The sequence below is a fragment of the Tauraco erythrolophus genome, chromosome 4 (assembly GCF_009769465.1).
Source record: "Tauraco erythrolophus isolate bTauEry1 chromosome 4, bTauEry1.pri, whole genome shotgun sequence".
In the NCBI taxonomy this organism is placed as follows: domain Eukaryota; kingdom Metazoa; phylum Chordata; class Aves; order Musophagiformes; family Musophagidae; genus Tauraco; species Tauraco erythrolophus.
Window position 1 is genome coordinate 17,386,486 of NC_141468.1, and position 15,020 is coordinate 17,401,505.

The 15,020-nt window shown below is 41.9% G+C and overlaps 1 protein-coding gene across 1 annotated transcript in view; it reads left to right on the plus strand.

Moving 5' to 3' along the window:
• The window catches only part of SLC2A13 (solute carrier family 2 member 13), a 175,111-nt gene extending 160,565 nt beyond the window's left edge, over positions 1-14,546 (plus strand). Inside the window, exons 8-10 of the mRNA XM_086610397.1 lie at positions 12,772-12,893; positions 13,020-13,172; positions 14,320-14,546. Of these exons, the coding sequence (XP_086466523.1) occupies positions 12,772-12,893; positions 13,020-13,172; positions 14,320-14,546 (502 nt within the window). The remainder of the gene's footprint in view (positions 1-12,771; positions 12,894-13,019; positions 13,173-14,319) is intronic.
• The last annotated feature ends 474 nt before the right edge of the window (positions 14,547-15,020 follow it).

The following is a 15,020-nucleotide window of genomic DNA, read 5'->3' on the forward strand; positions in this document are numbered from 1 at the left end:
TGAGAATAGGAAGTCTGGGTAGAGTTTGTTTTATTCAACTTCAGATGTCTAAAATTTTGACCTTGAGCTGTCTTGTAGTTCCTTGACAGATGGGGTAAAAGATGCTGTTCCTTATTGTTCCCTATGTGCAGCTGGCCTTTGCCTGCATTTTATAGAATAGACTTTATTACATCGTGCCAGCAATTCTTGCATGGTGTTCTGTTTACAATACTTGAATTAATATTAAAATATTGATACTTGTTATTAGAGCTCTACACGCAGCCCCTTCCACCAGTATTCATTGAGGCAATCTCTCTTCACATACCATAGGAAAGAGGTGTCTCCTGGGAGATTTGATACTTCTATGAATAGGCAAGTGGTTGATATTTCTGCTGTAACCAAAAGAACTTTAGAAATGCTAATTATAAAGTAAATTAAATGTAAAATCAGGTGAAGAAACTAATGAGATTAAACATTAGATAGAGATTTGGTTTATAGTAAACTTGCATGAAATTCTAAAATGCTGCATTTGACACCACATTCTTCAGACCAATTTGTTTCAGTAATTTAATTTTTAAGTGTTCATGCTGCAAGGAGATAAAATCAGAAAGACTGAATGCTTTTAGATCTGGAAACAGAAGCTAGAAATTCTCCAATTCGATTACCCTAGTTCTGTGAGAAATTTGGTTAGAGCCTGGTGCTCCGTCCATAAACTCTCAAACATGGCAGAGCAGGGATGACCCAGAACTTCCATACAAAAATTCTTGGAGCAGCAGGACTGCTCCAGTTCAGGGAAAGACCAGGAGCACAGAGAGGGGTTTGCACACAACCGAAATACTTAATGTGCTAGTCTGTCACGGATGTTAAATGCCAGTCTGTCTTTAACAAAAAATACTTGAGTCCTACATTTATGAACGTTTTTGTCCTGAAAAAGCTCAAACAGAATGAAGCCTGCCTGCCTGCAGGCACCTGTGAGTAATAGCAAGTGACCAAATCTGTCTGATTTTCAGTGGAAAGCATTGTGTGACACAGGTTAGCTCCGGGAGCCCCCCAGGGTGGCTGGTAACCTCTTTTCAGTTAACGCTCATCACCGAGATCCCTCAAACATTCATCTCTCAGAACAGATGACCAAGTCATTAATGAGCACTCCCTCCTTGCAGAGAAATGAGGGAAGCCGGCAACGACTGGATGCAGGCACGGGTGTGTACGTATGCTCATTGCTGAAACTGTTCCGAAAGTGAACTGTTTCTGTATAACTGCAGAAAAACCACTAAACAAACTTTAAAGCGCATTCTGGCGTCACAGGGAGTCCATGAGTCTGTGTCAGCCCTGACGGCTGCTGGCAGGGAAATAATAGCTCGTCCTGTTTCCAGAATGCCTCTGTGTTACCTTTTTGCTGGTTGTCACGCCGAGATAGCTTGGTGCTTGTGTTGTTTAAGATTTGTGAAATGGCATCTATTTCACGAGCAATTGGATATTCCCATATGCCATTTCTTGCAAGGGCTTGCCGTGTGCCCGCGCCCGCGCGGCAGCACAAGGTGTTCCTTTTCGGTTCGTGCTTGACTGCTGTGAACAGGGCTGAAGGGAGGGCTTGCGGCGGTTGCCAAGGAGGCGGTAGCCATAATTCTCTTGTCCCACCCACCGCTGTGTGTGCAAGTCACATCACTGAGCCACAGCCCCATCACACACATCATATCTTCATCCAGACCTGCACAGGAATCCGTGATGCTTTAGGTGTTATAGCAGTGGGCCCTCCTCCACATCATGGCGATTTTTCCACTCCGGCTGGCAGATTGCGGGGTTTTTCTTATATTTCGTAATACTACCGTAGTACTAAAATATCTATTGGTCACAACAAGGCTTCAAAATGCTGGACAGTGTCACCTCCGTCGTATTTACCCAAATTTCTAAACATTCTTTGCTGATCTGCACCTCGGTGAAGTTCTTCAAGAGTCGATGATACTTGAAAGAAAGAAATAGTGAAAACTACAGCATTTAACAGATTGAAATTTTTCAGTATGAGAATTAGGAACGAACTAACTATGTCTCTTACTGGATCTTGCTTTTTATGAGGATCGGCTTAGACTTTTTTAAATACAGCACTGGAATCTGGGAGACTTCATGACTAACTGATAGCACTCTACTGGAGCTCACCTCTGTGTTTATACAGTGGCTGGAGTTCTCATCAGTAGTTTGGCAGCTGCAAGAAACATTAATGTCTGTCTTAAAGAGGAACGAAAGACATAAAAGGTTTAGGGTTTAGTAAAGTTTTTCAAGGACATGAACAAAAGTTTTGTGGTGAGAGATAAAATTTCTTTAAATATATAAATAAATGTTTTTAATAATCCTTTTCCAGAAAACAATGCAGAAAGATCTTTTTTACCAAAACAAATTTATGATCTTTCTGTTCTTTCCTTTTTCATCTCTTGTTTCATTTCTTTGCTGAAAATTGAGGTGATTTTGAAGTTTTTCACAAAAAAATGAAAGAAATATACCATATTCTTTCTTTTTCCTCAGCTGAACAGCTAATTTTGTACCTGAAAGCATCCAATGTTAAAAAGAAACACAAAATACCATATTTTGAAACTGTGACCGGTTGTCTAGCAATTAAAGTAGTTACAATGATCATAGTTGGGAATGCATGAAGGACAGTGCTATTCAGCTAAGATGCTTATGCTTGAAAGTAATTAAGATTTTGCATTTTGATCAGGTTTTAATTTGAATTCTGCCCATTAAAATTCTGTGGGGATGACTGCTAGTTGTTTGTTAAGTGAACAGGTGATCGTTTTTCATAGTTGTATGACCTCTCACAAGTTTATGCATAATTAATATAATATTTGAATTATTTATGATTAGGTCATGATTATGAAATCATACAATTTAATTATTACTAGATAATTTTAATTTGTACTGGGGTAAGCCAAGTGTGTCCAGTCAGAATCAAATTTGGAACTAGGATAGGACATTCTGTAGAGCACAGAGACATCAGATGTTTCCTGATGCTTTCATTACCATCTGATACTTTGGAAGAGTAGGAAAAAGCTTGGGAAGAAAAATAAATCAATCTTTGTGTAGTGTGACTAAGGTAATTGTATGTCCTGTAATGAAAAACAGATATTTGCTTACTTCTGCTCCCAGTTTTTAAGCTGGAACTGGTGTACATGTGTACCTAATGGGTTGCTGTCAGCTGCTGTGACATCTCAGATAGTTGGGCTTTAGCACTAGGTATAAGCAGTTTCTGCCTTTTCCTGGTTTGAGTCCATTTCTGAAGGTCAGGGGAGCGCGAAAGATGATGAGAGAAGCTTGTTGGACAGCGTTCTAGTAGTAGCAGAGATTTGTCTCTCTCCCCTCCTGGTAGAGATAATGAAAAATGAAGCTTGAAACACTTTGGTGTGACAGCAGAGTGGGAGATTGTAGCCAATGGCCTCGAGGTGGCCAGTAGGACTTGGAAGGCACCAGTATGGGATAAAAGAAGTCTCATGGAGAAGCAGGTTGAACTTTGAGAGGACAGGAATAGGATACAGCAATATGAAGGAGAACCTTCAGTCCAGAAACAAATCCAAAACTGAACATCTTTCTTCAGGAGATTAGAGTTATCTAATCGCGCAAAAGCTGTTTGCTCAGACCCACAGCTGATGAATGTCCCAACACACGCTGTCAGGCAGCTGAGCTTCTTCCTATGGCAAGAGGTGCAGAAACTGTAGAATCCACTAATATATGGTTACAAAACTACTGAAACATCCAGAGCAGCAAACAGTTAAGAACCCCTTTGATGTGATTAATATTGGAGAACTATTTTTCATAGGGAAAAATTACTCCTGTTTTTCAATCACTTGGTAGTCTATTGCTCAGTCTATTCAGATTGAATAACAGCTCCAGCGCTCTATTTATTGGGCAAATTCAGATGCAGTTGCAAAGCTGAAATTTCTTGGTTTGGGAAAGTACAAGTGTTTTAATTCAAATTCTCTACAGATTTTTAGCTAAATAAATAATAATAATGTAAAAAAAAATATGTTCATCTGTGACCAGGTGGCCAGAACAAAAGTAAATCAGAACAGTGTACTAAGTCTCATGCAGATGTGCGTTCTCACGTGACTGAGAATCGGAATCATTTAGATTGCAAAAGACCCTGAAGATCATGAAGTCCAACTGTTAAGGTCACACTGCCAAGTCCACCACTAAACCATGTCCCTAAGCACCACACATCTTTTAAATTCCTTCAGGGATGGTGACTCAACCACTTCCCTGGGCAGCCTGTTCCAATGCTTGCTAATTCTTTCAGTGAAGAAATTTTTCCTCATACCCAATCTAAACCTCCCCTGGCACAACTTGAGGCCATTTCCTCTTATCCTATCACTTGTTACATGGGAGACGAGACCAACACTGACCTTGCTACAACCTCCTTTCAGGTAGTTACAGACAGCGATAAGGTCTCCCCTCAGCGTCCTTTTCTCCAGACTGAACCACCCCAGTTCCCTCAGCTGCCCCTCGTAAGACTTGTGCTCTAGACCCTGCACCAGCTTCGTTGCTTTTCTTTGGACACGCTCCAGCACCTCAATGTCTTTCTTGTAGTGAGGGGCCCAAAACTGAACACAGTATTTGAGGTGCGGCCTCACCAGTGCCGAGTACAGGGGGACAATCGCTCCCCTAGTCCTGCTGGCCACACCATTTCTCATGTAAGTCAGGATGCTGTTGGCCATCTGGGCACACTGCTGGCTCATGTTGAGCCGGCTGTCAACCAACACCCCCGGGTCTTTTTCCGATGGAGAGCTTTCCAGCCACTCTTCCCCAAGCCTGTAGCATTGCACGAGGTGTTGTGACCCAAGTGCAGGACCTGACACTTGGCCTTGTTGAACCTCATACAGTTGCCCTTTGCCCATTGATCCCACCTGTCCAAATCCCTCTGTAGAGCCTTTCAACCCTCAAGCAGATCAACACTCCTACCCATCTTGGTGTTGTCTGCAGACTTGCTGAAGGTGCACTCAATCTCCTTGTCCAGTTCATCGATAAAGATATTAAATAAAACTGGCCCCAATACTGAGCCCTGGGGAACACCACTTGTGACTGGCTGCCAACTGGATTTAACTCCATTCACAACTCTCTTGCCCTGGCCATCCAGCCAGTTTATTACCCAGCAAAGATTACACCTGTCTAAGCATGAGAGAAGGTAGTTACATCTTAGAGACAGATAATTTTATGAAGTAATTACTTCAGTAAGGTCTTCTGCCTGGGTAAATGAAATATTAATTAATTTTTTAATTTAATAGTATGTATGAGCTATAGTGAAATATTCCTCATGATTGATTTGAGGAGATTTTAGCACTCTGTAGATCCTTTGTTTCTTTTATAACAAAGAAGATAAAAGAGGGATCAGAAGATAACAGCCAATGAGGGAAAAGGTGCTTAGTGTGAATAATTGACAGTTACTTCTGTATATGTTACATGCTGCCTCCAAGCAGATCTGTAAGAAATGCTGATTTAAATGTAGAACCTTGTTAGAAATTCAGTTCTTACCCTACAGCACACAATAAAGAAGGCATCTCTAAACTCTTTGGCTCTATAATGGGCAAAGCAACCAAGCTTCTGGGTTTTATTTTTTTTCTAATTTATCTTTGAATATGTGCTTTCAGTTTCCTAGATGCAGAGTACGAAGTGCCAGTCATTCAGCTTGAGGAGAGTAATTTTGCTTTTGGAAAAGCTATGCTATCCCTAGCAGCTGCTACTAAACTTACTTGGCATGGAAAGCGTTGCCTAGAGAAAGGAACTGGCTTTGTCTCTTTAAGATTTTTTGAAGTATTTCGGACAGCAGCAATTACTATAGCTGTTATCCATTAAAGTGCCCTGGTTTCTGTTCTTTGTGCAGGAGATCTTCTAGCAGCCTTCCAATAACTAATGGAGGCCTACAGGAAAGCTGGAGAGGGACTTTTTACAAGGGTGTGTAGTGATAGGACAAGGGGCAATGGCTTTAAACTGAAAGAGGGCAGATTTAGATTAGATATAAGGAAGAAATTTTTTACATTGAGGGTGGTGAGGCACTGGAACAGGTTGCCCAAAGAAGTTGTGGATGTCCCATCCCTGGAAGTGTTCAAGGCCAGGTTGGATGAGGCTTTGGGCAACCTGGTGTAGTGGAGGATTTCTCTGCCCATGGCAGGGGGGTTGGAACTAGATGATCTTTGAGGTCCCTTCCAACCCTAACCATTCTATGATTCTATTATCACCCACAGCTCTATAGGTGTAACGGATAGATCCTATAGCAGGGGACCTCAGTGTGATAAAGACTGTTTTTTAGTCATGTGCAAATACATCAGATATCTGCTGAGATGCAGTTTGCTTTCTTGCTGTGAACTGAACTATTTTTCCAAGTTTTTGAAGTTCTTACTAGCACTTTAAAAACTGTTTGCTGGTTATAACAAAAGGCTTCAATGAGTGTCCCAAAACACTGCTGGTATTTTTGTGTAACGAAGGTTAAGCAACGTCTAGCTGAATACCATGAAATTTTATGGGTATGTTTTTTCAAGGCTGCATCTGTTTGTTCTTTTCTGCTTTTTTCAATTGCCATCATCTGGCATAAGAAGCTTCATCTGCATCTTTTTAGCAACATCTGGTTTAATGGATGAATTATTTCTCCGTGTAAACTACAAAGTCAAAGCGGTGGATGCAAACTTCTCCAGAGAGGTGTGGAGCTACAGTGCATCGTCTCCGAGGCACAGAAGCCTGTAGCTAGGGAACTGTGAGAAAGCTTAGGAAGTATTGATTCAGATATTAATCAGTTTTAAATTAATCTGTTTGTCTTCAGGAAAGAGTTATGCTTTACTCGATACTTCAGATAGCATCCTACCATATGTATATATAAAAATCAAGCACTGAAAGGAGCAGAGATTTTTCTTTAAATCAGAAAACACTGATTTATAGTGAAACTATGGTTTCACTGTTTTCTATCAGTTGTGCTAATGCAATTGCTCTTAATGTGTACAGGAGACCACTTAAATGGACAAGATAGAGGCAGTTAACAAAGTTCTTCGTAGTTATATATCTGAATACCACTAAATTATTACACAGTTAATCTGGTACCTTGCTAAATTCTATCCTTTAAGTAATTTGAAGGTAGTTAGAGGTCTGTTCAGACAACTAAGTATCTTTAGCAGAAGAAAAGGGGCTTGAAGTTGTGAGAACTAACCCAATGTCAAGGTCCAGATTCTTTCACAGGATGAACAATTGCTTGTGAATAAATTATCTTAGTTGTTCCCAAGCATCTTCTACAAAAACTTTTCTCAGTTAAGCAGGACCTATTCTAAATTATGTCTATTTGGTCCTCTGTCCTTTCCATGACCTGGCTTCAAGTGAAAAGATCAATCAATAAGGTTGGCATAAATTTATATTGTTCAGCTGGATTGGCATGATATAAAAGTCAGCACTCTACACAAGGAGACTTTAAGTCTCCTTAAAGGAGATTGTTTATAAATCCAATATATTTGTGTTACACCAGAGACTAAGCTGGTGAATTGTAGATTATCATCATCTTGATAACCCAGACACAAAAGTCTGGCATAAGAGCAGTCCTTAAGTAGTTTTACTCTTGTTACAACAAAGAAATGGGAGATTAGTGAAACTGTGAATTAGATCTGAAATGTTTCTGTACCATCAGCACCTGATGTTAAAAGTTTATCTCAGAGCAGAATGTGTAATTTTGAAATATGCCTGTTCTAACAGGCATTTTAAGGAGATGAATGATCACATTAGTGATTTTCTTTAGAAGTAATTTATTTCCTTAGCCTGATTTGATTTGAATTTTGACCTTTTAAGACTTTTGATCTAAATCCATTTAAGATGTTTCCGAAGGGCTTAAAAGACAATGAGAAGTCAGCAGCTTTCATATTAAAAATATATGAACTGTTCAGAATGAAACATTTAATTCCCACAACAGCCATATCTTTATGACTACACAGTCCTTACTCTGCAGCAAAGCAAAAATGAATGGAGATTTGAGGAGAAAATCAGCTGAGTCTTTGTCTTGTGCTGTGCTCACATGCTGATGCTGTGTACTGTCTTGCCATGTCTCGATCTGCAGTTTTCAGCGTTGCACTTGAAAATTATTCTACAGCCAGATTGAAAAATTAGGAAAATTTAGGAAAATTTAGATTGATTATCAAGGAAATAGTCTTATCCTGTTTCATCCCCTTGTTAGCAATAGCATTTTAGGCCACCCGCACCAGCCCTTCTTCTCATACCTTTTTTATGGGCTGTATAAAGGTAATTTAAGGAGATGGGAAGCAAAGCTTTAGCTCTTCTGAACTACAGCTGTATCTGATAAAGGATGGATTCAGTGATTATAAAACCAAGCATATAATGCTGGTAATGTAGAAGTCTACTGCTGTTCTGATTTATTTCCAGTCAGTCGAATTGCTCCCATCAATTGTTGGAAGGTTAGGTTTGCACTAATTAGAACAGATGCGCGTCTTAAATTGTCTGTGGAAAATACATAACGAAAGAAGTCCGCAGTAAAGATTTTCGATGTAGCACTGTCATATTTTCGCTTGGGCAGTAATTTCAGAGGAAATGATACAGTGTGTCTTCACTGTTTGTACCGATATGATGATTACCCAGCGTATTGGTATTTAAAAACTCTTTGCGCTGGTTTCACTGGTAAGCTGTTCACATGGCGTTTTGCTCTGTGCGTTTCAGCTTGTGAAGCAATGGATAGCTGTTTGTCCACTGTCCATTATAGATACTCTCTTCATGCAGGACAAAATTCAGAATTTTATCTGATGGTACATTATACAGTAATTATTAATATATTCTTCAGAAAAATAACAGTTCTTGTAGAAATAGGAAAATAGCAGTAGAATTAGCACAATAACATAGCTTGAACAAATCACCAGCCTTGAAGGAATGTTGATTTTGTATGTACCCAGCACTGCAAGACGCCAGCAGATGCAGGTATCTTTGCTTTTACTCTGTGTACCATGCTGGTTTACTACCGAAGGACAAGCAGAGCACAGTTTATTACTGCAAGGTTTCAGTTAAATCTAGTCTCAAGTGCTATTTTTCCTGTGTCAATGCACTGAATCTGCTTTCTTGCAACAGAATTTCTTCTCAATTACGGGCAGACAGTGGAGAATAGATGAGTGGCTTCAGCCATAGGAGGCTTTGGAGACGTGTGGTTTTTCCTCTTATGGTTTGTGTTCCACTCTGTCAAAAGTAGGACACATCTGGGGAAAGACAGTAGGGGAAGGGAACATCTAGACCTCCCGGTGGTTATGTCTGTATGAATCAGCAGGTTGGTTTGTGCTGATGGAGATGGATGCAAGATAATAAACCAAGTACATCTTTGTTTACAGCAGCTTTCCAGAGAAATCATGAGGCTCCTCTCTGAGGAGCTGCCGATCTGGCTGGGCAGAATGGAGAAACCGATCTCAGCATCAAGATGTTTTAAAATGCTAATCAGCTTGTATTCATTACCAAACACCTGCAAATGAAATTAGAGCAACAGCAAAAGGAGCAAACGTGATGTTGTTAAAATGGTGTGAAATCGAGCAATCCTGTGGTCTCACAGGGGTGCAGATGCAAAGCGGGCAGCTCCGCGGGGCTGAGCGGAAAGTGGCAGTGGGATCACCGAATGTTCAGTAATCAATCGTTCAAGCACCATTTCCTTAATGTTTAAGGAACTGCTCGTTTAAACGTATGGATAGTTCTCCAGCACAGTTCAGTCTTCTGTACGTCTTGTACCTGGGACATAGCTCAGACCTGATTTAACCTGCACGCCGTGAGGAGTACATAGCACAGTAGGGAAGCGTCAGGGTGGACACCAACAGGGAATGATCTGTGTCTCGCAGTCGTAACATAGAAATGCTGAGCTGAGCCATGAAAGAGCAAAGACTTAAGAAAGAATGTGTGGAGTGATGCTTAGAAGCAAGAACAGGCGGCAGGGATGGCAGCAGAACTTTTGGCTGAGAAAAGATGAAAAATCTCTGTCCTAGGAGCTGCAGGTGTCTTAGGCTGATGGGTGCTCCAGTGGCCGGGCAGAGGCTGAGGCCATGAGCCTGTTGTATAGAATCATAGAATCATAGAATTGTTAGGGCTGGAAGGGACCTTCAAAGGTCATCTAGTCCAACCCCCCTGCAACAAACAGGGATATCTCCAACTAGATCAGGTTGCTCAGGGCCTCATCCAACCGGGCCTTGAACGTCTCCAGGGATGGAGCATCCACCACCTCTCTGGGCAACCTGTTCCAGTGTTCTACAACTCTCATGGTAAAAAATTTTTTCCTAATATCCAACCTGAATCTACCTCCCTCTATTTTAAAACCATTACCCCTTGTCCTATCACAACTGGCCCTCCTGAACAGCCTCTCCCCATCTTTCTTGTAGGCCCCCTTGAGGTACTGGAAGACCGCTATAAGGTCACACCGGAGCCTCCTCTTCTCCAGGCTGAACAGCCCCAACTCTTTCAGCCTGTCCTCATAGGAAAGGTGCTCCAGCCCTCTTATCATCTTCGTGGCCCTCCTCTGGACCCTCTCCAACTGGTCCATGTCCTTCTTATGTTGGGGACTCCAGAACTGGACGCAATACTCCAAGTGAGGTCTCACGAGGGCAGAGTAGAGGGGGAGAATCACCTCTCTTGACCTGCTGGCCACGCTCCTCTTGATGCAGCCCAGGATGCGGTTGGCCTTCTGGGCCGCAAGAGCACATTGCCGGCTCATATTGAGCTTCTCGTCCACCAGTACTCCCAAGTCCTTCTCCTCAGGGCTGCTCACGATCCATTCTCCGCCCAGTCTGTATTTGTGCCTGGGATTGCCATGACCCAGATGTAGGACCTTGCACTTGGCCTGGTTAAACTTCATGAGGTTGGTACGGGCCCACCTCTCCAGCCTGTCGAGGTCCCTCTGGATGGCATCTCTCCCTTCCAGCGTGTCGACGGCACCACACAGCTTGGTGTCATCGGCGAACTTGCTGAGGGTGCACTCCATGCCACTGTCCACGTCACCGACAAAGATGTTGAAGAGGGCCGGGCCCAACACGGACCCCTGAGGGACGCCACTCGTGACCGGTCTCCACATGGACATCGAGCCGTATCTGGTCATGAGGGACATATCTTTGAGAGGAACGTTCAATTGACCTGTTTTCTATGTGTTTTTCATCAAGTGAATCTGTGTGCTCTGGATGAGATGGGCTTTCTGGGGGAACTCGGCAAAGCAGGGCTGCAGCAGGGTGGAAGGGTACATGCCGGCACTGGGTTCTTTGCTGGCAGCACATCAAGGCCTTGACGTTTCTCTGGGGACAGCTGGCTCCACTTGGTCAGGTTCTGCTCAAGTGCAAGGTGGAACTGCAAATCTTATGGCTTACTGCCATTGAAGCAGCATTAGGGTTTGGCTGGGGTTTCAGATGTGTGTTTTTCCAGGATTCATTGGGTTAACCTCTCTCTTTTAAGTGTATTTGAACTTTGGATTTCCAGCTGTCCTGAGTTTGGGTTTAGGAGTTTGTGGTGATATCGTGCTTTAAATGTTGTCCCGTTGATACATCCATGCTGACATAAGGAAGATTTCTGTCCCAGGAGTGGTGGTGGGTTGGCCACCAGCACATTCCTGTTCCACCTAGGGCTGGCTGGTCGTTTCTTAACAGAAAAGTTAGAGGACAAATGTTTTATTGGAAAGTGGATTTGAAAGTTGACTGCAGTGGTGGTATATCCTCTGAAATATTTCAGGATCTTTGTTGCTCTGCCATCCTGCTACCCATTGCAGACATCTTGATTCTGATTTTCCTACTGTCAGGAAGCTCATAGTCTTCACATAAGCACTCAGGTGATCTGGAAATCGTAACCCAGATAGATGTTCAGCAGATAGATGTTTAGTGTGCCGTGATTTCTTCTCTTTGAGTACTTAACGTTGTTTGCATATGAAAGGGTGGTGTCAGCCTAAGTCTTCTCTCCCAAAGTGCATAATTTTTCAACTGTAGCACTTGATGTGGTTGCAGCTGAAAAGTTTCTCTATTTCCAGTTATGACTTGTTTTCCCTTTAAAAAAAAAAGATTTTTTGTTATTTTTTTTCATTAGCGAGTTGCCAGTATTTCTTTAATATATTTCATCTTGTTGGCAGTCAGATGGATAAGACCTGGTTTTATACCTATTTCTAGAAATATGTAATTTCTGCATAGTCCTTGGAATAGAGACGCTTTTTCTCCAGTAGCTCTGGTTTACCTCAGGTCTGATTCTTACTTTTACTATCTAATTAGAAACGCCACCGCCTTCTAAATTATTTCACTGTGGAGAAAAGAAAGTATACAGCTCTTTTCCTTACAACTTCACTTGACCTTGACACACTCCATAGACATTACTGATAGCACCCAAAGTGAGCGGCATATAATTAGTTCATCAGTGACTTAAGGACTAACTTCTATTTGACCTTAAATTCTTGCATGCAGCATCTTTAGCTTGAAGTCCTGCTGCTGCACCTCTGTTTGCGCTGTGATATTCATGTGAATGGTCTCGTTGGCTTTGGTATGACCACTTTTGTAGTAAAGACTATTCATTTGAACAAGATCTGTAGATACAAGGCAAGTATTTAAATTCAAGAATGTTCTGCTGGTTACTCTTCCTAAGGCCAGACTTGGGAAAAAGCACATTTCTGAATGTAAGAGTAGGCTCAAAGATCTTGATGAATTAACAGGGATGGAGCTTTTTCATCTTAATTTTACATTTCTCAGCTTTTCATAAGACATTAATGTGCCATGTTTATATTGAGATGTCACCCATTTCCCTGAAAATTCTTTAATACTAAGTTTTATTGTTATTTTTCAGGTGTTCAAATGAAACAGTATTCAAAAAGGAAGATTTGTTCTGGGCATACAATTTCTGCCCCACTCCATACTCTTGGACAGCACTTCTGGGCCTTATTTTATACTTGGTTTTCTTTGCACCTGGTAAGCAAACGTGTGTTTTTGCATTTCAGTTCAAAAATTGTAAAGGTCAAATAGTGAGGCTACATGTTAAATTTACTTTTGAGCCCTGCCATTAAACTGAGATTGATCTTTTTTCCTAATTCTTAGGGATGGGTCCTATGCCCTGGACTGTCAATTCTGAAATTTACCCACTTTGGGCTAGAAGTACAGGAAACGCGTGTTCTTCTGGAGTCAACTGGGTTTTCAATGTGCTCGTGTCACTGACATTTCTGCATACAGCTGAATATCTGACATACTATGGTAAGAAGCAGTATGTGTCCGGGTGCGCGGTGCTACCGCTGGCACACAGCTGATTCTGGGTCGCTCAGTCGCTCGTGTCGACTGGGAATGCATGTTCTCAACCCATCCTGGTTCAGTACAGCTAGAGACCTGATACGACCTGCCTGGATCATAGAGTTTGGTCCAGCTTCCATAAGAAACATTTCTTTCTGTCCTTAGCTGAGAACCTAGACAATTGATTAAAACAAGGAAACTGGAAAAAAAAACAGTTTTGACTTAGTGAAATATGCTGATTTCCGCTTAAGGAGACAGCATCTGTGTTTTCCAGTTTATGATGGCATCCAAGGCCAATATCCGATGGTACTTGCAGAAATATCTGCGTAAGATGCTACTGCCCCGCTCCCAGCTGTTGATTAAGTCCTGTCTGCTGGAGCCTGCGGAGAGTTTGTCAGATTACTGCTCAGCCACTCCAGTACAAGTCTTTTAAATTACATTAAACTGCTAGGGAGTTGGTGTGACCTTCACATCATTACTACAGCGCCTTTCAGCTCTTCTTGACATTCCTTTGAGTCATTAGTCTAGAAACACATGGCACATAAATGTTTGTTGGTCCTTCAGTACCTTCTCTGCCCCCCTAAGTATGGGGGGTTGTGGGGGAGAACGAGCTCCTTCTCACTGCTAATTGTCTCTGCAGAGGACTTTTAAATAATAATTAGGTGTCACGAGTCACAAACGTTATTTTAATCCTGGCTATTTGTTTTTTGCTGAAGTTTCTCATTTTGGGGGGTTGTCTTAGTGTGTCCTTCGCTGTTAAGATAAACTAAGAAAGCTCTTGCCTTTCATAGCTGTTTTTTTTAACTGGGTGTGCAGTTGTTTAATTGCTGTTTATTTTAACAGCAGAACGACTTGCCCAAAAAGGATGAGTATTATCTTCCACATGAAATGAAATTGCCTTTGTTAATTTACTCTGGTGCGAAGCGATGCAATAAAGCAGCCTTCTCCTACACCCACGGCTCCGCAGCTCGTTTTAACGATGCCGCTCCAACCTTTGCTTTCATGCATTCCTTTGATACGGGCAGCCTCCTGCTTCGGCCGCTGTCTCTGCTCCGGAACAGAGGAGGGGACAGACGCTTCTGTAACCGACTGTGCATATTGTTTTACATTTCAGGAGCCTTCTTCCTCTACGCAGGGTTTGCTGCCTTGGGACTGGTTTTCATCTACGGCTGCCTTCCTGAGACTAAAGGGAAAAAACTAGAGGAAATTGAATCTTTGTTTGAAAACAGGCTATGTACATGTGGTATGTCAGATTCTGATGAAGGGAGGTATATCGAGTATATTCGGGTGAAGGGAAGTAATTACCATCTTTCTGACAACGATGCTTCTGATGTGGAATAATTTTCAGCTGCTGATGTATTTAATCATTTAAAAGCCTTCTGGGGGAAAAGCAGCTCTCTGATGACCTCACTGCCCTGCTTCTGGTCTGGTTCTCCTTTCTACTGTCTAGCTAAAAATGCCTTCATGTTCAAAAATGCTCCATTTGGGAGGAAATTCAATATACTACTGTTTTCTTGATAACTAAAAGCAATGGCTTCCAAAAGAGATTGAATTCCACAATTATGTGAATTCACCAAGTGCGCGCGACACAGCACTGTCCCGAGGTATTTAGTAGGGTACCAGGATATTTAGGCACTGTACCAGATGAAAACAGAAGGCTATCCTAGATTGTCAGGGGTTGTCCTTATCTTCAATACTGACAAAAGACAAATAATAGAGTAGCTAATCTGAAAGCAGCCGACATCTGTCGGATCCCCATCCCATAGCAGCCGAGGAAATAGCTCTGCTGTGCAATACAATGAATGGTGACTGCAT